The sequence below is a fragment of the Symphalangus syndactylus genome, chromosome 2 (genome assembly GCF_028878055.3).
Source record: "Symphalangus syndactylus isolate Jambi chromosome 2, NHGRI_mSymSyn1-v2.1_pri, whole genome shotgun sequence".
In the NCBI taxonomy this organism is placed as follows: domain Eukaryota; kingdom Metazoa; phylum Chordata; class Mammalia; order Primates; family Hylobatidae; genus Symphalangus; species Symphalangus syndactylus.
The window spans coordinates 114,406,148-114,431,317 of record NC_072424.2 but is presented as its reverse complement, the minus strand read 5'-3'; the positions used below and the strand labels follow the sequence as shown (position 1 = coordinate 114,431,317).

General features: G+C 39.3%; 1 protein-coding gene across 6 annotated transcripts in view; it reads left to right on the top strand.

The window, feature by feature from the left end:
• The window catches only part of MAP3K5 (mitogen-activated protein kinase kinase kinase 5), a 241,144-nt gene extending 216,122 nt beyond the window's left edge, over positions 1–25,022 (top strand). For all 6 annotated transcript variants that reach the window (XM_063622337.1, XM_055264868.2, XM_063622338.1 and 3 more), the window contains 6 exons: positions 1,515–1,620; positions 13,898–14,141; positions 19,475–19,587; positions 20,440–20,552; positions 23,170–23,246; positions 24,240–25,022. In XM_063622337.1, the coding sequence (XP_063478407.1) occupies positions 1,515–1,620; positions 13,898–14,141; positions 19,475–19,587; positions 20,440–20,552; positions 23,170–23,246; positions 24,240–24,300 (714 nt within the window). In that variant the 3' untranslated portion in view covers positions 24,301–25,022. The remainder of the gene's footprint in view (positions 1–1,514; positions 1,621–13,897; positions 14,142–19,474; positions 19,588–20,439; positions 20,553–23,169; positions 23,247–24,239) is intronic.
• Positions 25,023–25,170: the final 148 nt, after the last annotated feature.

Below are 25,170 nucleotides of genomic sequence, written 5' to 3'. Positions count from 1 at the left end.
AATGGTCACTGCTGAGTAAAACCAGTAATTTTTTTCCAGTTTTTCTCTAGTTTTCATACAGAACATTTTTAACATGTTTGTTTCATAAATACCTGCTCTGTTCTAGCCAGAAATATACTTTCAGAGTACAGAGCATCACTGATTAAAAATTAAAACACATGATCTAATGAGAGATTTCTGAGAAGTCTTCTCTCCAAAATTGAGTTGCTATGCAACACAAACTAAAGCCAGTCTTCTGTAATGCATTCAGAACCCTCTGTGTTATTCTTGGGTGAGACTTATCTGTGGAACTCAGTGCCAAAAAAGCCTCAAGCCACCTCCAGAAGACCCTTAACAAGATGTGGGAGACTGAAATAAGAAGGTTCTTGATGGTGCTTACGGTATAAATATGGAAGTATAATTTTATTTAAATTCCAAAATTAATTCAGCCCTAATGTGTGTATTGCTTCTATGTAGAAAGTGTGTTGACAATTTTATTCGCAACATCAAATGATCCCCAATTTAAAGCCAAATTAGAATCCTTCAATAACTACTAGCATTCTCTGAGACACTGTGTAAGCCACTTGGTCTTTATGCTATATTGTGGGCAGGGACAAGAGTCCTGACTTGATTGAGGTCATAAGAAATTAAAGCAACTGGCAAAGCCTATCACTAATATTAAATGCTAAAAGCATGCTTATGCTGCAACTAGGGAAACCCAACTGCCTGCAAGTAGAGTGAAATAATTTAGCTAATTTGCACTTGCCCACACATTTGGCTTCTAGCCTAGAGGTTGGAAAGCAAGTTTGCTATAGAATTCAGACTGAGAGCTATTGGGTTGTACTCCTGGGCCTTGGGCCAGGTCAGACACACATACACACACACACACACACACACGTACACACACACACATGTGTACACACACAATGCCTGCTCTTGCTCATTCACTGTCCAGGATGAGAATGAACCCAAAGTATGGGCCCTATGATGTAATTTGCTATGTAATAAAGAGCTGAGAGGAGCAGGTCATGGTTATAACAGATCCCTCTTCCACCTAATAAGAATGTAAATTCTTTTTTTTTTTTTTTTGAGATGGAGTCTCCCTCTGTTGGCTAGGCTGGAGTGCAGTGGCATGATCTCAGCTCACTGCAACCTCTGTCTCCCGGGTTCAAGCAATTCTTGTGCCTCAGCCTCCCGAGTAGCTGGAACTACAGGCGCCTGCCATCATGCCCAGCTAATTTTTGTATTTTTAGTAGAGATTGGATTTTGCCATGTTGGCCAGGCTGGTCTTGAACTCCTGGCTTCAGGTGATCTGCCCGCCTCGGACTCCCAAAGTGCTGGGATTACAGGGCGTGAGCCACCGTGTCCAGCCAGCATGTAAATTCTTTAAAGAAATGAAGGCACTAGGACAAACTCAGCCTGGATGGATTTTCTAGAACAAGTGGGAACCTAGCAAGGGTTCATTTCTTGTGCAACTACTATGATGAAGTCCTCAAACTGACTCTCTTCCAAACTAAATGTCATTCTCTCTCCAGGTCAATAAAGTTCTTCGGAATCATAACATCAAGCCGCACTGGATGTTTGCCTTAGACAGTATCATCCGGAAGGCGGTACAGACAGCCATTACCATCCTGGTTCCAGGTCAGAGATATTTAATTACTCTGCACATATTTAGTGCTTGGATATTTTAGATTACTGTTCATCTGTTATTTCTGATATCACCTTAGTACTTTAAAAACCATAATACCCTTTTTTAAGGAAATATTTTCAATATCACCAAATAGTACATATAGTCTGGATAATGGTACACCAAGCAAAATGTTTACTAAGAATGAGGAAGACTAGCTTCCCCAGTCTTTAAGGAATGTGTTTGGATGTGGAGAGAAAAAGTATACAGGTGACTCAGATAAATATGCATTTCAAAATATAGATATCTGGACTACAAAACACATTCCTACATCTTTTACCCAGTGGTTCCCAAATCTTCCAATGTATTGAGCAATTTAAGGAGGCATTGCATAGCTCATTGCATTGAGCAATTTAATTGTCTTTAAAATTACAGCTTTCAAAGCCCCATCTGAAGCCAAATAAGAATCTGCCAGGAATAAAGCCCAGGAATCTGATTTTTTTTTAAAAGACTAGTCTTTTAGAGCAGTTTAAGATTCACAGCAAAATTGAGCAGAAGGTACAGAGATTTTGCACATACCCCTTAGCCTCACACATGCATAGCCTCCTCCATTATCAAGGTCCCCCACAGAGTGGTATATTGGTTACAATCAGTGAATCTACATTGACACGTTATCATCACCAAGAGTCCATAGTTTACATTAGGGTTCAGTCTTGGTGTTGTACATTCTCTAGGAATTCTACATATATAATAACATGTATCCACCATTATAGTATCATAAAGAATATTTTCACAGCCCTGGACATCCTCCTTGTCCCATCTGGAAGAACTTGATTTTAATACAACTCTCAGGTCATGTTGATGAATAGCCAAGTTTGGAAATCACTGGTCTAGACACAGCCCCAGCTATGTTGGCAGTGAGATACAAAAGGGGTAGTGTTGATGAAACAAGGGTTTTTGGCGTAAGTGAGGAGTGTATTCATACTCTAAGGCAAAACCTCCAACGTGTTTTGATAGTCTACCCATTAATAAAAAATTGTAGGCAAAGCTCTTCCACCCTGTGTGTGTGTTGGGGCGGTGGGTGGATGCATGGATGAGTATGTAGGTAGGTAGAAAGAAAGAGCAGTTGACCAATTGATAGATGGATAGATACAGATTTATATATATTTATATAAACAAATTAGAAACATGTTCTGTTGTACTAATTTGTACCTATATTATAAAGCATTCTGAAATATAAATTTAAAAGGATAAGATCAATATGAAATATTTTCATTTTAGTTTTCTTTCTTTTTTTTTTTTGTAAGTAGAGACGAAGTCTCACTCTGTTGCCCAGGCTAGTCTCAAACCCCTGGGCTCAAGCTGTCCTCCCGCCTCGGCCTCCCAAAGTGCTGTGATTATAGGCGTGAGCCGCTGCACCTGGCCCTGAAATATTTTTAAATTAAAAATATTTATAAATGGTACTACAAACTTTTAAGTTCAGGCCAACCCTTCTGAGTTGTGGAATTCCCTCTCTTCTCATAGATCACGTGAGTGTTTGACATGAGAGTGAGAGCATCCGTGTCAATCTTTATGTTAAACATTGGTCAAGATTAAGTTATTTCTTATGTAAGAAAGAAACAGAAGTTCTGCTATCCCTGAGCATGTTACTTCTACCTGGAACACACCTCCACCCCATGTCTCTCCTGTCCTGTCGCTTGCATCTTTGCATTCTTCAGGCCACCGAGAGGCTGAACCTATCACCAAATCTAAAGTAGGTTCCCTCTGTTATTCTCTCTCCTTGGAAATGGTTTTCACCTATTTGTGACGCCACAATCTGAAACTCCTTTTGTTTCTAGTTTAATGGCTGTTACCCTCACCAGAGGGTAACTGTTCGTGGTTTATTTTATTCTCAGCCTAGCATACTGTCCAGCACAGTGTCTGGAAAACAGTGGATCCCTGATTCATATTTGGTTGAAACAATAAGTAAATGAGTTTCACCTGATTATAACAAATTAGGGTGGAAAATTTGTATGGTGTAGAAACTTAGAAAAAAATTCTAGAGAGGCTTTGAAGCACATGATTAGTAGTTGGATGTGAACCTAAGAAATTCATGCTCTAAGGAAGTCAAACAATACTTATATTCAGATGCTTTATCATTAGGATAAGGCTGGTTGTAGGGAATGTACTACAGAGGGGTTAGATATTCAAAAGATCTATGGGATGAAGGGGGAATAGTGTATATCACTGAAAGGGAGAGATATGGGCCATGAGTTAAACACAGTAGCAACCTAAATTAAGGACACGTAAGTGAAGAAAAGAAAAAGAGTATATTTTGAAACAACTTAAATAGCATATAAATGATCCGTTCACTTAATTAAAAAAAGCAAACTTCCTTTTAGTAATGATTACCTAATGTAATGTGGTATCCAGAATAGAAGATGAACATCAGTGAAAAACTGAGAATCTGAGTGAAGTCTGCAGTTTAGTTAATAGTTTGTACCAATGTTAATTTAATCATTCTGAAAAACATGCCATAGTTATGTAAGATATATTAGGAAGAGCTGTGTGGATGGTATACAGGAATTCTTTGTACTATCTTTGCAATGTTTCGATGAATCTAAAATTCTTCCAGAAATAGAAAGTTTAAAAAGCAAAAGTAACTGTAGGTGAAACTCTGTTAGATTTAGGGAGAACAGCAGGGAGGTTGCAGAGAGGGAGCTGTCCTTGCGCGAGTGTCCCAGGGATGGACACTGCTGTGATCAACCATGTGTGGAACAAGGCACATTGTTTTTTAAAAGTGTTTGCTAAAGAAAGGACTTTGTCCTTCCACCATGAAATTGGTTTCTTTGAGGCCACTAGGAGTTTCTGATTTCAATTGAAGTTACTGTTTGAAAACATTTATTTTTGAAAAGTGGAAATTTTAGAGGAGAATTACATGGAGACAGTACTTTTTGTATTTCCCTCAGGATAAGATAAGTCCATATACACTGTGTACCAATATACAAATGATGAAATATGTGGACAAGATGAAGTGATGTCAGTCATTCAACAACTCCATCAAATTTCCAGATGTCCTGAAAGATTTTGTTATGCCATTAAGATATAAAGAAATTACATGAAAAACAGATGGTCTTCAAATGCCCCTGATAAAAATTCCTTTTAGATATAAGATACTACAGTTAACCTGCCATTTCAGAAGACACGCGAAAGAAGACCACAAATTTTAAAAAGTATACCATCGCTAGTACAATCATGCATTGCTTAACGACAGGGCTGTGTTCTGAGACATGTGTCCTTAGGCAATTTTTTCCTTCTGCAAACATCCTAGAGTGGACTTACACAAACCTAGATGGCAGAGCCTACTAGATGCCCAGGCTGTATGGTATGACCTGTTGCTCCCGGGCTACAAATTTGTATGGTGTGTTACTATACTGAATATTGTAGGCAATTTTAACACAGTGGTAAGTGTTTGTGTGTCTAAACATACAAAAGGTATCGTAAAATACAGTATTACAATCTTATGGGACCACTGTAGTATATGCGATCCATCCTTGACTGAAATGTTATTATACCGTACACGATCGTACATTCATTTCCTAGATCTGTCTGCTGAGAAGACCCAAATCTTGGTTTCTAAATGCCATTCTTCAATAAAAGGAATCAGTTTCCTTGGAGAAGTGGTTGATTCTGGGCTGGGGGCAGGGGAAATAAAAGATTGTAGCTGGGCATGGTGTCTCACCCCTGTAATCCTAAGGCTTTGTGAGGCCAAGGCAGGAGGATTGCTTGAGGCCAGGAGTTTGAGACCAGCTTGGCCAAAATATCAAGACCCTGTCTCTAAAAAAATAAAAATAAATTAGCCAGACATAGTGGTGCGTGCCCATAGCTACTTGGGAGGCTGAGGTGGGAGGATCACTTGAGCCCAGGAGATAGAGGCTACAGTGAACTATGATTGCACTACTGTACTCCAGCCTGGGTGACAGAGCGAGACCCCAAGTCATAAATAAATAAATAAATACCTGGAACACCTTGTGATGCCGGAAATAAGAAAGTGTCAAAAGGATGGAGATTTATTGAAAGGACACCAGAGCCAACCTGAAAATGTTCCAAGCAGTCCAAGCCAGAACAATCTGAACAATAAAATAATGATCATATTGGATTATAGATTATAGAATAAGCATCCATGAGTTCATATTAATATAAATAATTGAATAAATGTATGGATGAGAAAGGTCAGCTTTTTGTTATGGTAGAATTGCGATTGATAAATAAAAATGAATGAGGAAAACAGAAAATCAGTAGTAGGCAAACACCACAGTAATAATTATTGCAGGCAAGGACCATCAATGACTGCTAAAGTAAGCAAAAGAATGAGGAGAAACAGGATATGTGGATGGTTTTCAAAGTGTCTCCCCACAAGATATTTACTAACTACAAAGAGAAAACAGTAATTTTACCGTGAAGGAATGTGGCAGACACCCCCTCAACCAAATGATCAAGGTAAGCATCACTAGTAAGAAGACACATCAGCGTCATGTACCTCCTGATAGGATGCCCTGAGAAGGACACAGCGTCACACTGTGGTGTTCTTGCCAAAAATGCACAGCCCTCAACCTAATCACAGCAAGACATCAGTGAACCTCAAATAAAAGACATTTTACAAAAACCTGACCAATACTCCTCAAAAGGGTGAAAGTCGTGAGAAATAAAGAAATACTAGCTACATATTGGAAGAGACTAAGGCGACATGACAACTAATTATAATGAGGGTTCCTTGATCAGAAAAAGGACGTTGGTAGGAAAACTGGTGAAATTCAAATAGTGTCCATAGATTAATTAATAATATTGTATCAAAGCCAGGTGTGGTGACTCACATCTATAATCCCAGCACTTTGGGAGGCTAAGGTGGGAGGATTGCTTGAGCCTAGGAGTTTGAGATCACCCCAGCCAGTGTGGCAAAACCCCATCTCTACATAAAAAATACAAAAATAAGTCAGGCATGGCAGCATGTGCCTGTGGTCCTGGCTACTAGGGAGGCTGAGGCGGGAGGATCCATTGAGCCCAGGAGGTCAAGGCCACAGTGAGCAGAGATTGCCCCACTGCACTCTGGCCTGGGGGACAGAGTGAGACCCTATCTCAAAAAAAAAAATAGTATGGTATCAATGTTAATTTCCTGGTTTTGATAATAGTGCCAAAGGTATATAAACTGTTAAGGTGAGGGCAAGTGGCTGAAGGCTGTACAGGAACTCTCTGCACTATTTTTGCAACTTCTCTGTTATCCTAAAATTATTTCAAAATAAAAAGTTAAAAAAAAAGTGTTTAATCTTTTTTCCAAAAGGAGCACACAGAACAGAGAGTACAGTACAAGTCCCTTAAGAATTTGTTTTTTCTCAGACAATTTTCTCACTTGTCATCAAGAATCAGCCTTTAGATTATTGGCAGCATTAGTCCTCTAGTAGTCTGCTTGTGGGTGACCAGATGGAGTAATGCTGAGTGCAGAGACTATGATGGCAGTGCTAAGTTAAGAGTATTGATAATGTAAGCATACTTCCTATATCAACAATAATCGTTAAAAGCTGCTTCAAGCACTTGATATTACCACCAGTTGTTAACTGAATCAAGCACGTGCTCCAAGTTCACATTAATGTGAATTGAACAGCATTGCATATGTACGAGGAGCTTCGTGCAGTGTGATATCCTGCACTCACAAGTATTATGATCTTACTAAGCATTAGAAATACCCTGTGTTAAAGAAGCTTGGCCTAGGCCAAGCATGGTGGCTCATGCCTATAATCTCAGCACTTTGAGAGGCCAAGGCCTCTCAAAATGAGGCCAGGAATTTGAGACCAGCTTGGCCAACATGGTGAAACCCCGCCTCTACTAAAAATACAAATATTAGCCAGGTGTGATGGTGCACGCCTATAATCCCAGCTACTCAGGAGGCTGAGGCAGGAGAATTACCTGAACCTGGGAAGCACAGCTTGCTGTGAGCCGAGATCATCCCACTGCACTCCAGCCTGGGCAACAGAGTGAGACTCCATTTCAAAAAAAAAAGAAAAGAAAAAGAAACTTGGTCTAGTTATTTTCCTTCCTCTGGGGAAGTAACCATTTGGGTGGGAATAGTTTTGTTGTTGATCCCATCTTGCTGGTTTGGAAACAATGCACTGGCTCCACTTTTCCATTCATGGGCTTTAAGGCCCCCTTGAGTCCCAACCTTTCTCCTGACACATGGCTCTCTCCTGACAGTCCCCTCTGCTTTACATTGTTCCCAGAGGGTCCTGGGCCACTGTTCAAGCTTCATTCTCTCAAATACATTTCCCTCTTTCTCTATCAAGCCAAGGCTCCCCTCCTTCCAAACTCTGCATAGGCCCTTCAGCCTCCATGAATCCCTCAGTGAGTGAGTAAACTACCACTGGATTTAGTCACTGCAAATGTACTTTATTTACCCCTTAGCACTCTTACTACATGTATGTGTTAGGGTCCTTCAAAGAAACAGAACCAATAGGATACATAGAGATATATAAGAGAAGATTTATTATGGGAATTGGCTCATGTGATTATGGAGGCTGAGAAGTTCTACCATATAACATCAGTAAACTGGAGAACCAAGAAAGCTGGTGGTATGTATAATCAGTCTGACTCCAAAGGCCTGAGAACCAGGGGAGCTGACTGAAATTGAAGGCCTGAGAACCAAGAGCTCTGATATCCAAGAGTGGGAGAAGGTGGATGTCCCAGCTCAAGAAGAGAGAAAGAGAATTCACCCTTTCTCCATCTTTTTGTTCTATTCAGGTCCTCAGTGGATTGGATGATGCCTGCCCACATTGGAGAGGGCTATCTTCTTTACTAAGTGCATTGATTCAAATGCTAATCTCTCCTGGAAACACCCTCACCCCTCACAGACACATCCAAAATAATGTTTTACCAGCTATCTGGCCATCCTTAGCCCAGTCAAGTTGACATATACAATTAATTATCTCAATGTACATGTGAATTATATATATAACTGGGTCTATACCTGAGATAATCTGAGATATTTGTAGCTGCATTAATTTATACTTATAATTTCATGTTATATTTGCATGTGCTCTCAGCACTCTTCTGTATATTTGCCCTAGTTCTCCTTTAGATCGTCATTTCTTTGAGAAAAAGGACCAGGTGTTCTATGTCATTTGCATATTTTACAATGTCTAATCTGATGACATGCACTCAGGGAGCCACCACGAAAGACCAAAATAACAAAGCACTGCATGAACTTACAAGTTTCTACTTTCTTTAAATTATTTCAGAGAACTTTTTATGTCATATATACATACATAAAATGATAATTTAAAGTTTACAGAATTGAGAGGATATTTAAATATAATAGGATTATAAATTTTCCTTCCCTAAAAGTGAGATTATAGTCAACAGGACTACAAACCTTTTAACATTATTTAAAAATTTTTTAATTTAAAAAAGTGAATTGTAATCATAGAAGTTTGCAGTTCATAAGCCGGGCCAATGTAGACTACATTTAAAATATAGGTGCCTTCTGTGATTGTGAAAGTGCTGCAGGGAATAAACCTCTTCTAATTAAAAAAAAAAAAAAAAAAAAAAAAAAAAAAATTTCAGTTTAGGGCCAGGCACGGCAGCTCACGCCTGTAATCCCAGCACTTTGGGAGGCCGAGGCGGGCAGATCACCTGAGGTCAGGAGTTCGAGACCAGCCTGACCAATATGGAGAAACCCCATCTCTACAAAAATACAAAATTAGCCAGGCTTGGTGGCGCATGCCTGTAATCCCAGCTACTCGGAAGGCTGAGGCAGGAGAATCACTTGAACCCAGGAGGTGGAGGTTGCAGTGAGCCAAGATCGCGCCATTGCACTCCAGCCTGGGCAACAAGAGCAAAACCCCGTCTTAAAAAAAAAAAATCAGTTTAGAAATCATAAAATAAATTTAAGAATAATTATAGAAAGTTGTAAAAGGTCTAACCTTGTCCTCTAATTTAATCTAGAATCACACTTTCTTAAATTATTTTTAAATTATTTTATTGCTTTATAAATACAAATAACCCTAGTAGGAATACTCTTCCATTCTGCCAACAATTTTTGAAGACCTAATATGTTTACCCCCTGCAATCAGTGCTGGGTTTACAAAACTAAAACACATGATTTTGACTTACTCCTACTATACTATCGATAAATTAAGAAATGGGATTTTGGAATAAGAGATGAGATAGAGTAGAAGTGAAGTTTGGTTAGCCTTAAGACGTAAAGCGTGAGGACATGGAGAAATTGGAATCCTTGTACACTGTTGTTGGGAATGTAAAATGGTACAGCTACTATGGAAAACAGTATGATGGCTCCTCAGAAATTAAAGATAGAAGCAAGCACCCTTGTGAACCAGCAATTTCTCTTCTGGATATATATTCAAAAAAACTAAAAGAAGGATTTCAAAGAGACATTTGCACGTTCATATTCATAGCAGTACTATTTACAATTGCCAAGAGGTGGAAGCAACCCAAGTATCTAGCAACAGATGAATGGATAAACGAAATGTGGTGTATACATATAATGGAACATTATTCAGCCCTAGAAAGGAAGGAAATTCTGACCCATGCTACAACATGGATGAACTTTAAGGGCATTATGCTAAGTAAAATAAGCCAGTCACAAAAAGACAAATAGTATATGATTCCATAATTTTATGGCTTTTTCACTCCTGTAATTCAGCAAGTGGGATAGAGTAGCACCCAGTGGCTTCTTCTCTCCCATTGTTCGGCAAGTGGGAGGGAGTGTTACAGCTCTATTACTCCTGCTGCCGACAGCTTGGTGAGCAGGAGTGCTACATCCCTTTCATTCCCACAGTTCAGTGAGTTCTGGGTTCTTGTCCCGTGACCAAGAGGAATCAAGGTACATGGACATTGGAGAGTGAGTGAAGCAGAGTAGAATCTAATTGAGTGACAGAAAGAAAGTTCTCAGCATTGAGAGGGGACTTGAAATTGGGTAGCCATCCGTGATGCTGAGTCTGGGGTTTTTATGGGCTTAGAGTAGGGGGGTGCATGCTGATTGGTCCATGGATGGTCTTGGAAAAAGCACCATTTGATTCGTTAAAAGACGTCATTCAGAAGGAACCAACTGAGAGAGAGTAAGATGGGGATAGAAGTTCTCACTCTGGTTGTGGACTCTCTCCGGATTTGGCAGCTTGCTTCTCAGGCTTTAAACTGTCCTTGGCTTGAAGATCAGGTCACTGGAGATCGATCCCTGTCTGCCCAGGAATTTATCTGTCTCCTATAACTATAAACGTGAGGTATCTAGAGTAGTCAAATTCATAGAAACAGAAAGTAGAATGGTAGTTTCCAGAAACTGAGAAGAGGGAGTAATGGGGAGTTGTTGATGGGCAGAGTTTGAGTTTTGCAAAATGAAAATGTTTTGAAGATTGGTAGCATAGCACTGTTAATATACTTAACACTGCTGAACTGTGTACTCAGAAATGGTTAAGATGCTACATTTTCTGTCATGCACTTTTTAAAACCACTATACAGAATTTTAAAAGAGGGATAAAGAAAGCCAGGTCTGTGTAAACCGGGCCTTGAAAAAGGACACTCTGGTTTTTGTTATGATCAAAAGATGATGAGTTCTCTTTAGATTGTTGAATTTAAGGTGCCTACCGAACAGTAATGTCCAGGATGTTCTAGATGTAACAGGACTGGGGCTAGAAGTATAGAGTTTGTCATCCACACATCAGAAGTACTTAACTTTCATGGAGTTGAATGAGCTCATCTATGGAGCAAAAGTAGAAACATAAAAAAATTGAAGGATAGAATCCCAGGTTCCAGCTTAAAAAGTGGGCAGGTAGTAGATAAGAAGGCTCTGAAGAAGAGAAATAGCAGCCAGAGATTTAGAGGAAAATACTGTCCACAGATCAAGTAGGGTAAAGATAAAAAGTTACCTAGAGGATTTGGCTGGCAGGCCTTTGGTGACCTTGCCAAAGTGCCCATATAAGAATGGTGGGATGGGGTCCTCCATTTCTCCCACTGGACTCCCCTTCTCTACACACAGGCTCTTAACCTGTGGTTCATGGGCTTGGGAGAGGCTTCAGGGAGTCTGTGCAAATATAGCAAAATCTAGGTAAAACCAGGAAATCTAGGCAAAATGTTGCATGAATGTGTTTTTCTTCTGGGAAGAGTTTTTATGACTTTCATCAGATTTTTAGTAGGTTCCGTGATCTGATAAATGTTCTATGTGCCAGAGCATATGGAGTGAAAATTCAGTATTTCTGCTACCTTGATTTCACTTAAATTATGACTGTAATTCCTTTTTGTGGACCAAGTTTAAGGATTTAATTACAATTTATAGTATTTTTTCTTGTGGGAAGATATTGTTGACAAAAAATAGCCAAACTCTGTAAAATATTTAGAAGTTTATTCTGAGCCAAATATGAGTGACTGTGGCCTGTGACAGAGCTTCTGGAGGTCCTGAAAACATGTGCCCAGGGCAGTTGGGTTATAGCTTGGTTGTATACATTCTAGGGAGACAGAAGTTACAGGCAAAGACATAAAGCAATATACGTAAGGTAGACATTCAGCCCAGCAAGGCAGGACATCTGGCAGGGACTGGGAGGTAGGGAGGTGGTTGGGGTCCCAGGTCATAGGTAGATTCAAAGATTGGCAATTGGATGAAAGAGTTAAGCTTTGCCTGAAGAGTTGAAGTCAGCGTAGAGAAATGCTTGAGTTAAGATAAGGGCTATTGTGGAAGCTAAGGTTCTTATTATGTAGATGAAGCCCCTAAGTAACAAGCTACAGAGAGAATAGATGGTAAAATCTCTTATTGGACCTTAAAAAGTGTCAGACTTTTAGTTGAATCTGTCCTGGATCAGGAAAAGACCTGGAAAGGGAAGGGGATTCTCTACAGAATGCAGATTTCTCCCACAAGTGATGACTTTGCAGGACCATTCCAAAATATGTCAAAGAAATATATTTTGGGGCAAAATACTTTGACTTCCTTTATGGCCTGTTGTTTGTCATGGGATGCTATACTAGAGTCAGGTTGGAATTTGTTATCTTATTGCTACAAAGAGTCTGTTTTGTCAGCCTTATGATCTTTGTTTTAATGGTAATGCTGGTCAGTTGTGCCTAAACTCCAAAAGGAGGAGGTATAACAAGGAGTATCTGACCTTTTCTTCCCATCATGGCCTGAACTAATTTTTTCAGGTTCTCTTGGGGATCCTCTTAGCCTGGGGGTAGGTGGTTCTTCAGTCAGTTGCAGGGCTTAGAATTTTATTTTTGGTTTACAATATCATCCAAGTTTTTTTTTTTTTTTTTTTTTTTTTTTTGAGATGGAGTCTCGCTCTGTTGCCAGGCTGGAGTACAGTGGCACGATCTTGGCTCACCACAACCTCTGCCTCCTGGGTTCAAGTGATTCTCCTACCTCAGCCTCCCAAGTAGCATGCCACCATGTCCGGCTAATTTTTGTATTTTTAGTAAAGACAGGGTTTCACTGTGTTGGCCAGGCTGGTCTCGAACTCCTGACCTCATGATCTGCCTGCCTTGGCCTCCCAAAGTGCTGGGATTACAGGCATGAGCCACTGTGCCCAGCCACAATATCATCCAAGTTCTAAATTGACATGCAGATGATCTCATGTTATATAGTATGTTTAAGTTGGAAACTTGTGACTTCTATAGTTTAAATTTCAATGGTTAGTCAACAGGTTAGAGGAGAACACACACTAGAAATCAGTCCAATAGTCAAAGAGAGATAGTCTTACTAATGTATCAGCCTGCGTGTGGCATTTTCAGCACCTGCCCTGCATCCCCTTATATTTTGGCTGTTACAGGCAGAAAGCATTCTGCATATTCATATGTGTTTATATAATCTCTGTATAGCTCAGTTTCCTTACCTGTAAGCAAGTTAATAGTTGTCAGATATTATGTAATCTGAAAATGAACTTTACTTGTATAAACACTTTTAAATATTCTTAAAAGGTTTTTACATCTTTACCTTTCTTTCAGATTTCTAGCATTTTCCCCACATGTGTGCAATGTGAATATGTATTGATCATTCAATACATATGTATTGATCATTCTTGAATTAAATCATTCTGTTTGAATTAGATCATTCTTTCCTTCTGTTTGAATTAGATCATATCTTGTGAATTTTGCAAGTTCAATAGAAGAACAAATCTGAGTGCACAGAAATCCATCCTCACTTTTGGAAAAGCAGTTTGGAATATATATCTCATTGATGGTGGGGCAGGAGGGTAGCATTCCTATCTTAAGAAATTAAGGCAATGAGTCATATTTTATAAACTCTACCACTGATATTATGCCAAACAGAACTAAGGCCACATTTCAGCCTTGCATCTGAGAGTGATACTGCTGATCAAGAAGACTTGGATGTAGAAGATGACCATGAAGAACAGCCTTCAAATCAAACTGTCCGAAGACCTCAGGCTGTCTTTGAAGATGCCGTGGCTACCTCAGGCGTGAGCACGCTCAGTTCTACTGTGTCTCATGATTCCCAGAGTGCTCACCGGTCACTGAATGTACAGCTTGGAAGGATGAAAATAGAAACCAACAGGTAAGTCCTACACTGACGTGGGTTGGTTTCTTTTCTTTTACTTTTACTAAAGAGCATGTGTTTTTGGTCTGCAGAATATGATGCCCTTATCCCATTCATGGAAACTTGATTGAATGCCTTTCTTTATAAAACAAGAGAGGTTTAGTTTAGCCTCTTTTGTCAAATACCACTTTCTGCCTCTACCAATTTAAGCCTTTTTCAGCAGCATTTGATTACTTCTTCATCTCCAGGTGCCCTAAGAGTTTTCCAATAGCTTCGTTGTAGCCTCATAGACTGTCTAAGAAACAGGCTCAGAGCAGCATATACTTCCCACTAGATAGCTGAAAGAACAGAAAGCTCATGTTTTTCAAAGCCGTTCTTATAGGAGAGGAAGATCACTGAGGTCGAGGGAACAAAACTAATTAATGTTGCTAAAGATTTGTATTTTAGAACCTAAAAAGGAAGATAATTGACCACATTTATGATTCTATTTTATTTTTGATATGGTGTAACATATCTGGAGTATAATTTGCCTTTGATAATTTGGTAGCATAGAACCCACAGGATCAGATTATTAACAGCAAATGTTTCCTGTTCTTCGCAGATGTTGTTGGTACAGTTCAAGGTCTGAATTTTTATGATTTATAGCTTCCTGTGCTGCCTACAGTTGACATGTGGGAAACTGACTTTATGACTCTGGGTTTGCATTAAAAACTTTTTTTTTTAAGCGAATCAATAAAAGTTGTTCAAATATTTAGAAACCTTAATTGAAAATTCTAGTTGTTCACCAGGGAGATTAAAAATATCTTATTTCTGCCGGGCGCGGTGGCTCACGCTTGTAATCCCAGCACTTTGGGAGGCCGAGGCGGGCGGATCACGAGGTCAGGAGATCGAGACCACGGTGAAACCCCGTCTCTACTAAAAAAATACAAAAAATTAGCCGGGCGTGGTGGCGGGCGCCTGTAGTCCCAGCTACTCGGAGAGGCTGAGGCAGGAGAATGGCGTGAACCCGGGAGGCGGAGCTTGCAGTGAGCCGAGATTGCGCCACTGCACTCCAGCCTGGGCGACAGAGCGAGACTCCGTCTCAAAAAAAAAAAAAAAAAAAAAAAAAAAAAAAAAAAAAAAAAAAAAAAATATCTTATTTCCAGTCATAAAGTTTAGGTTTTTAAAGGCAAGCTTGTATACCAAAATGAGTACGAGTGGTAAAAGCTCATCGTATATTCAGAAACATGAAATTTGGTTGCATGGTTAAGTAAATCCATATAGACACATCTTCTACGATGTGCATAGAGCAGTCTTATTTTAATAAAGGGAGATTGCCTCTCTGACTTTCATATCCCAGTTTTGTCCTCTGAAACCCAGCTCTTGCCATCTCTACTATTTAGTGAGAAAGAACTTGGGTCTTTTCTCTTCTGAGACTTCATGGAAATCTTGGTTTGCCTCATTCCTCCTCTTCTCAAGCACGAGTCCAAGGATAACACCCCATCGTTATGGAAGGTGTCCGTGTTAGTCACTTATCTCTAGGTTTCCCTTTGTTGCCCAGTCCTGAGTGGTGGTGTTTTTTGGACTCCTGCTGTGATCTCTGGAGGAAGAAAGTTCACTCATTACTGTTTTGGTTGACCTCCTCCCACCCATGACTTCTGGTTAGAATTACACAGATAGTAAAGCTACTTTGTTTACCAAAGAGCTGGTATATCTGCTTTTCTGGCCCTGAAACCTCCTGTCTACACACCTGGCTATGTCAATAGGACCTGCCTCTCCTAATGCAGCCTAGACACAACTCCTTTCTGTTCTCTCCTTGGCCTATTTGGTTAGCATTGTGTTCACCACCCTGGCACCACTGTCTACGATGCTTGGGCCATCTGCAGTCCCTGAGGGCTTCCGGCCACTTTCTTTACAGCTTCCCCTTTCTCTTCTGAGGGTCTCTTGGTTCTAGCTGAGGGCCTGCTTCTCACATCTGCCCATCTCTGTTGAAAAGACTAGCATTTACCCACATTTCTTTATTACATTAGTATGTAACTGCAGTTTTCACAACAACCCACACATCTACGCTTTTTCCTCTATATATTTACATTTGAACCTGTGAAATCTACAGATAATCAGCCTCGTTTTTCCTTTTTCAGTAATATCTCCCACGGCTCTCCATCACCTGCAGAAAAGTGAGATGAGGGACGATGTTTGCTTCACGCATGATTTGAAGAAAGGACAGCTGCTTTAGTACAAAAACCAAGTAATTGAAATAAGGGACCAGTCCTGTCCATATTGGTCCTTCTAATTTTCAGTTGAATACTACCTGAAATATAAAGGCATACCTATCGCAAAATGAATCTAGAGGAAATGTTAGTGTGTTTTTAGGAAAGGTTGTAGCTCTCATATTAAAAATTGTAAGCTTAGAATATTTAGGATGATCACTGATGAAGGGAAATCAGGTTTGTCCTGCTTGGAGGATCACCTGAGCCCAAGAGGTTGAGGCTGCAGTGAGCCATGATTGCACCATTGCACTCCAGCCTGGGTGACAGAGCAAGACCCTACCTCAAAAACAAAAACAAAAACCTGTCTCAAGAGGAGCTGCCTGTTTATCTAATTTCCCCATCCTACAGTTCTGGAATTACCCACCAATCCACCTCACCACTTTTGCCCATCCAAGGTTAAAAATTGACCTCGTGGCAGATTCTGCCATACTTTTTTGGAACAGAAAGGCAGACAGTTGCCTCGATTTCAAAATATTGCCCTACTAAATAAACACAAAGTAAAAATAAAATTGATGTACTGGATTGTTCTTAAGATAAATACTTCTAAGAGCTGGATTTGGAGCAAATGAGGTAGGCTGTCAATACTCTGCTTCCAGTGTTGAAGTTCTGGTGTTTAAGGTGTTAAAAGAAGCTTCAGACAAATTAAATTTAATGGAGTTTAATTGAAAAAGAAAAAAAAAGTTTGTGAATCAGGTGGCCTCTAGAATCACAGCAGATTCAGAGAGACTCCAGGGATGCCTCGTGGCCAGAACAAATTTATAGAAAATAAAAGTAAAGTGACGTACAGAAATCAGAAGTGTACAGAAAAAGCTGGATTTGTTATGGGTTGGTGTTCACCTTGTTTGAACACTCAGCAGTGTGTGAGTGATTAAAGTGCGGCTCCTGGGATTAGCCGAGACTCAGCTATTGTTAACAGACGCATACTCCTAAGTTAGGTTGCAACCTCGCCCACCTGTTAAGTTATAGTTTGTCCACGAGGACTCACATATGCAAGTACGGAGTCCTTCTCAGGCCGTATTTCATTTACTTTAACGAAAGATAAAAAGAAATTACATAGTCTAGACAAACATAGGTTAAACTCTAGAAAACGTCACTGTGTTCCTTGAGAAAACTGTAAGAAGATACCATCACTATCCTATACGTATAAATTAGCAAGTAGGACAAAAATACATACCAGATCAAAAAACTGCCAACTTAAACATTCACACAGAGCTTCCTGCCCATTTCTTTGGATATCATTTGTTTTGGAAGAGATAAGAAGCCGCCCTCCAAGACCCTCTGCTCCCTCTTCCAGCTTTCAGTTCATGCTGCTTCATCCACCTCATTGTGCACCACACTTACCCTGCAGCTGTCTTTGTTAACTTATTTTCCTCCACCCACCTTCTCTGTCTACCTCTCATTGTGTTTTACTTTTGTCCCACCTCTGCTACCTCTCTGCTATGATCCCTTCTCTCTGAGGATCTCATCTTTATGTCCTGTGGGAATGGGGTCGAGCCTGGGGGTCTAGGAAGGTTTCCTTCCCACTGAGTCCTGGAAAGGCTCTTTTCCAGGGACTGAGGCAGCAAGGAACAGAACAGCCCTTATTAAAGACCAGACACTGACTTGGCACTGTACCTATGCTGTCTCATTTAATGCTCACAATAATCTTTTCTGGAAGCTTTAGTTTTCGTTTTTACAAATGATTTGAAAACTGAAGCCTGGAGGCATTAGGTAATTTATCTAAGGTTAACACAGGAAGTGCAGGGCTGAACCAGGACACAAGCCCAGATCTGTCAGTTGCACGATGCTGCCTTCAGAGTACGTCAAGTGAAACAGAAACAAACTTTTCGATGGAACATGGTCTTGAGTTAAATCTATCAATACTCAGAAAATGAAACAAATAGAGTTGGTTAAGAGCTGTAGGTTATGCAATGATTTATCTTGATAATCTTAATAATGATATATTTTAAATTATTTCTGAATCCAACTTACATTAAGATACTTTTCTAAAAAATTAGAGCACCTCTTTTCATAACTTGGAATGTTTTCTTTGAGAAATTCTATTGGAAATGGTGAGTAGGTTACCAGTTGGCTCTCAGTTGCATAGCGAACCTTCTGTGGGTAAGAACTTTGGTATGAATATCACAGTTTCTCCTTGTTTCTTTGGAGACTGCATCAGATGCCAACTAGGAACTGAATGTACCAGGAACACAGCTATCCTTTTACCCACTTCACCCCCGCCCCCTTAGAAGGGAGAGGAATAATAGCAACAATCACAATTGTAGCCACAACCATGAACATTTATCGAGAATTTGTTATGTGCCAGTTATTCTAGGCGACCTCACGTATGACTGTTTCTCAAATTTTCGTAGTTTACAAAAAGTGATTACCTTTCTGATTTGCATTGATTATGATATTATGCACATTTGCCAACTTTTTAAAATGGGGGTCCATACCTGTAAAATATAGGTCTGTTAATATCTGTATCCCATATTTATATCTTTGACATTTATGGTCATAAAAAGAAATATCAGAACAGATCTCTGAAGATTTTGGCAAACAGTCTGTGGTGGAGGTTTTGAATTCTTGTTGGCAAGCACAGTCTTCCAAAGCTTTGCTTCTGGACATGAGGGTTCAGTGTCACCTGGGAGCTCATTATAAATACAGTCTCAGAACTCACCCCAGGGGGGACAAGAATCTTTATTTCAATAAAATCAGGGGTGTCTGTGCTTATTATAGCTCATGTCTAGAAGGTTACCCTAGGCCTGGCACAGTGGCGTGTGCACACACCTATAATCCCAGAGCTTTGGGAGGCTGAGGTGGAAAGACCATTTGAGGCCAGGAGTTCAGAGACCAGCTTGGACAACATAGCAAAACTCTGTCTCTACAAAAAAAAAACTAAATTAGCCAGGCATGGTGGTGCATGCCTGTGTTCCCAGCTGCTTGGAAAACTGAGATGGGAAGATCGCTTGAGTCCAAGAGTTTAAGGATGCAGTGAGCTATAATTGGGCCACTACACTCAGCCTAGGCAACAGAGAGAGACCTTGTATCTAAAAAATAAAAATAAAAATAGAAGGTCACCCTGTGTCACCTCCTGTCAAACAATATATTTTTCTTCTGCAGATTACTGGAAGAATTGGTTCGGAAAGAGAAAGAATTACAAGCACTCCTTCATCGAGCTATTGAAGAAAAAGACCAAGAAATTAAACACCTGAAGCTTAAGTCCCAACCCATAGGTGAATAGCAGAAAGTTTTGTAGTAATACTGTTCAGCCAGGCTGCCACAAAGAGCCAAGAAAGCCAACAGGAAGTTTTATTTGTGGCTAAGTCAGCATTTCTCACTTCTACCATGACTGCAAGCAGGAATTCCTTTAAAAAAAAAATTCAATTTTTAACTGTAGCAAACTCATTTCTTACAAGTGCAGTAAAAATAGATTATTCATAATCATCTTTTCCTGAGATTATGTATTACTGAGGTAAATAGGGCTCTCTGTTTTTAGTCTTTATTTTTAAAGATTTCACAATGAGATTACTAGAATAAATAATACTTTTTTGTCATATTGTATTTATATTCTGTGTATTCTAGCTTTTTTTCCTTATAATTTGAAGAGGCTTAAATAGAATAAAGATGTATTAGTAAAAAGGCATAGGTGGGGAGAATGTTATTTAGCCCATTTAGAGGAAAACAATTCATAGTTATTTGTTTAGATATGTGGCTCTTTCATAGTGGAAAAAGAGATTATGATAATTATATAGTTCTCTGCTAATTGTGTTCATCTTTATTGCATGAAAAACACAAAGTCTAATTTTGGTGCACAGAGTTTATTCTAAGAAACCATAAACTTGATATGAAAGTGTAACATAGGAGTATCATTTCATTATTGCTTTTGCTCCTTGTTTACTAGTAAATTCACTTGTCTGAGTTTTATTCATATTATCATTTATACTGCCAATCTCAATTGTTTCTATGAACTGTTCTCTGATAGAGCAAAATCTTTTAAAGTATCAATAAATGTCTGTTGATTGTGAGGGTCTTAGATGACCTCTGTTAGGTGAAACTAAGAATATCTTCCCAAAATTCTGTTTTAGAAATTCCTGAATTGCCTGTATTTCATCTAAATTCTTCTGGCACAAATACTGAAGATTCCGAACTTACTGACTGGCTGAGAGTGAATGGAGCTGATGAAGACACTATAAGCCGGGTAAAGAAAACTGTCTGTGGGACAAGTATTCTTTCACTTCGTTTCATAATGTTGGGTGCCTGCTATGTGATGGGCACAGGGGATACACGGGTGAGCAAATCAGACCCAGCCCTGCCCTCCTGAGGCTTACAGACCAGGGTAGGCACGTGATAATCAGCTAACTCCACAGATACAAATGTCATTCTACACTGGTAAATTCTATGAAGAAAAAGGGATCAGGTGTTATTAGACAGGGAGAGAGAGGTTGGGGAAGGTTGTTGGAGAAGGGGATGAAAGAGCTGAAGGCTAACAGAATATGAGGGAATAAATAGGCGAATCGTATGTATGTTCAGGAGGGGTGTGGGAAGGAGACCAGGGAAGAACCTTGTGCAGTGGGGCTGCAGTGTGTACAAGACAGCGAGGCAGGCAAAAGCTCTGTGGTCCTGAGCCCCTTAGGAATTTTATATGTTTGAAATGAAAACCAGAAAGAGTGGGAAAAAAATAAAGACAGAATTAAAAGAAAAAATTTCTTGTTTCTAATTCTTTGTATGTTTATTTTTATTTTATTTTATTTTATTTTTTTGGAGACAAGGTCTTGCTCTGTTACCCTGGCTGGAGTGCAGTGATCATAGCTCCCTGCAGCCTTGACCTGCTGGGCTCAAGTGAGCCTCCTGAATAGTTGGGACTACAGACATGAACCATCATACCCGGCTAATTAAGAAAAAAAACTTAGAGATAGACTCTCACCATGTTGCCCAGGCTGGTCTTAAACTCCTGGCCCCAAGCGATTCTCTCACCTCAGCCTCTCAGAGTACTGGGGTTACAGGCATGAACCACCACGCCAGGCCTGTTTGTTAAATTTTTAATTCTTTTTCAACATTATTAGATTCTACTGGGCAGCAGCTATTTTATTGCTACTTAATAAAATGAATCCAGTCAACTTATTTCAGAAATATTTTCTATACAAATCATATTTTACCTGTAATAATCTAATTCCTCTCCGCTCTGTATAGACTTTTTTTAAATTTTGTTTTTTGAGACAGAATCTCACTCTGTCACCCAGGCTGTAATGCTGTGGTGCGATCTCAGCTCACTGCAATCTTTGCCTGCCAGGCTCAAGAAATTCTCCTGCCTCAACCTCTCAAGTAGCTGGGATCACAGGCATAATGCCACCAAGCCTGGCTAATTTTTGTACTTTTAGTAGAAACTGAGTTTCACCATATTGGCCAGGGTGGTCTCGAACTCCTGGCCTCAAGTGATCCACACACCTCAGCCTCCCAAAGTGCTGAGATTACAAGTGAGAGTCACTGCACCCAGCCCCTATAGACTTTTGTAATGAGCGTGAATAGCATTTGTTTATGTTCATTATATGAACACACAGGCATACATTAAAAGATTGTAATATTTGATAGAAAGGCCCTCTTAATACAATATTGTTTTAATTTGTTTTATATTTAAAATTTTAAAATAAATAAGAATAAAGATATGTCTTCTTTTGACTTGATAATTTATTAACTAAGTAGAATTTCAGGCCGCCTTAGAAATCTACATTTAAGAAGTTATAGCTGAATACATTTAAACAACTCCAGAATATACATTCCTCTAACTTAGGCTCAAATCCCAATTAAGGAACAGTAATTGATAATCTACTAAATAATTGCCCTTTTTATTTGGTTTAAAAGTAAAAGCTTGAGGCCAGGTGCAGTGGCTCCTGCCTGTAATCCCAATACTTTGGGAAGCATAGGCAGATTGCTTGGGGCCACGTGTTGGAGATTAGGCTGGTCAATATAGTGAGACTTTGTCTCTCTATATAAAAAAAAAATAAAATTTAAAAATATAAAGGTGCAGTTTAAATTAAGACTCTGCTTTTATGGTGAATTACAGTCAAGTGCCTTTGCTTAACCATGAAAAAATAAGTTCAGAAATTAAGCATAGGAAATACCTTTCCAGGAACACTTTTTATCCACTTGAGAAAAAACAAAGCTATGTAGCATTGAACTTCTAAATACAAGATTTGCTTTTGAACAGCAGGTGTGATTACAAGTGAGTCTCATCTGTTCATTAGAAGACCGTTCAGAAGTTCTGTGTCACTTGTAATCTTTTTGCATTTGGAAGTTAATATGGATGCATTTCTATTTTTTTTTTTTTTTTTTTTTTTTTTTTTTTTGAGACGGAGTCTTACTCTGTCGCCCAGGCTGGAGTGCAGTGGGTCAATCTCAGCTCACTGCAACCTCTGCCTCCCGGGTTCAAGCGATTCTCCTGCCTCAGCCTCCCATGTAGCTGGGATTATAGGCACACGCCACCACGCCCAGCTAATTTTTTGTATTTTTAGTAGAGATGGGGTTTCACCACTTTGGTCAGGCTGGTCTCAAATTCCTGACCTCAGATGATCCGCCTGCCTCAGCCTCCTAAAGTGCTGGGGTTACAGGCGTGAGCCACTGTGCCCGGCCTGGATGCATTTCTTTGTATTTATTGAGTAACAGGGAGGCCTTTCCCCTAATAATCCTGGAAGATTGTGTTTTTAGTAGATTCCATTATTAGATTCATTTTTAATTATAGTCAAGGTTTACATTATAGAGTTTGTGCTTTATTAAAGTTATATAAAACATCTTTTGTGCACATTCTACTTTCTCTACAGTTTTTGGCTGAAGATTATACACTATTGGATGTTCTCTACTATGTTACACGTGATGACTTAAAATGCTTGCGACTAAGGTACCACTTTTCTTTGTGTTGTCACTGTGGAAAGAGCACCAGGCTAATATCAAAAAGTCTGAGTATCTGCCCAGGCTGAGTCAAAGGCTATAAAATTAGCTTTGTAGTTCTGGACAGAGCTCTCTAGCTCTTAGCTGCTCTGAGTAAACTGAGTTAGTTGGACAATGCTATTTTTGAGGGCTCTAATAACCAATATTTCTGTATTAGTAAGTGAAAATCAACTGGAAGAATTTTTTTGAATTTTTTTGAATAAGATGCAGACTAAGTCCATGCAGATATTCTGAAGTTGCCTTAAACAAGTGCTTTGAGTTCATGGTGGTGTTATACTCAATAAATATTTGGAGGAGGTGCTGACTTGCCCTCCAAAAACCTGGTATAATCTGAGATAATTTCTTATTAATTAAGGCCAAGCATATAACTTTTTTTTTTTTTTCGAGATGGAGTCTCACTCTGTCACCCAGGCTGGAGTGCAGTGGCATGATCTCAGCTCACTGCAAGCTCCGCCTCCCGGGTTCACACCATTCTTCTGCCTCAGCCTCCCAAGTAGCTGGGACTACAGGCACCCACCACCACGCCCAGCTAATTTTTTTGTGTTTTTAGTAGAGACGGGGTTTCACCGTGTTAGCCAGGATGGTCTCGATCTCCTGACCTCGTGATCTGCCTGCCTCGGCCTTCCAAAGTGCTGGGATTATAGGCGTGAGCCACCGTGCCCAGCCCAAGCATAAAACTATTATACCCACCGTTACAAAGACAAATTTCAAAAATGCTGAAACTCTAAAATGATGTTTTGGGACATAGCAGTTTGGGGGGTGAAAAGGGAAGGAATAGAGGGAAGATGAGAAAATATATACAAAAATAATACATAATAACTGATCAGACTTTGGGATCTTCTTCTGACCAGAGCAGATGAAAGCTAAGAAGTCACTTTTCTATTTCAAGGGCAATGTTTCAAATGAAATGTTCGTTTCACCATGTTCTTGTTTCTTTAAACAGGGGAGGGATGCTGTGCACACTGTGGAAGGCTATCATTGACTTTCGAAACAAACAGACTTGACTGTCGTTCAATTTAATCTTCGATGGAAATTCTAAAAATTAATACAGAGCTGATCTTCTTGGGTGTGGGAAAATCGAACGGAGAGGAGAAAGGAGCTGCACTTTAAATCCAGTATTTGTTTACTCATGTTAAAAAAAAAAAACAGACAAAACACACTGAAATTTCCTAACTACATCTATTTCTATAATTTTTAAGGACTCTTCATAAGGACTCTTAAAATAATCCTGAACATTAGAACCCTAATGTTCAGGAAGATTTTAATCTAAGCATTTTTATGGAAATATTTTTAATGCAGCAGCTATTGCACTTCAACCAAATGTTTATTTCACACAAAACGGATGTAACATTTCATGTGATTGTGCACCACTGGAACAAAACCAAAATGTGACCATAACTGTTTAGGCTTCTGTGTGTTTGTAATATGCTCTAGTAATCTGAGTAGAAATACATAATTTCAATTACTGTATAAAGTTTATGTTTTTTTAAGTGTGCAGAATCTGAGAGCAATGGTTTTTACTTCTCTGTGTTAATTATAATATTGACTCTATTTTGTAACTTAAGTTTCTGACCTGTCGTACATTTGTTTGAGTCGTTTATGTACTACTGAACTGTACCAGTTGCACATGCTTGAACCGTAGTAATGTTAGCTTGTTCTAAAGCTATCCATTGTGTCATATTTACTTTAAAAATTAAAGAGACTCTCAACATACTGTTTTGATAAATTCTAAAGAATTCTTATTTTGTGTTGACAAACTAGATAATCTGCTGTTAAATTTCCAGTCATTTCTCCAGCTGTAACATTAAGTAAAATCTGTCTTCTATTCAAGCAGTCAGACAACTGACATCCAGGTTGTTCCTCAGAGGAACAGA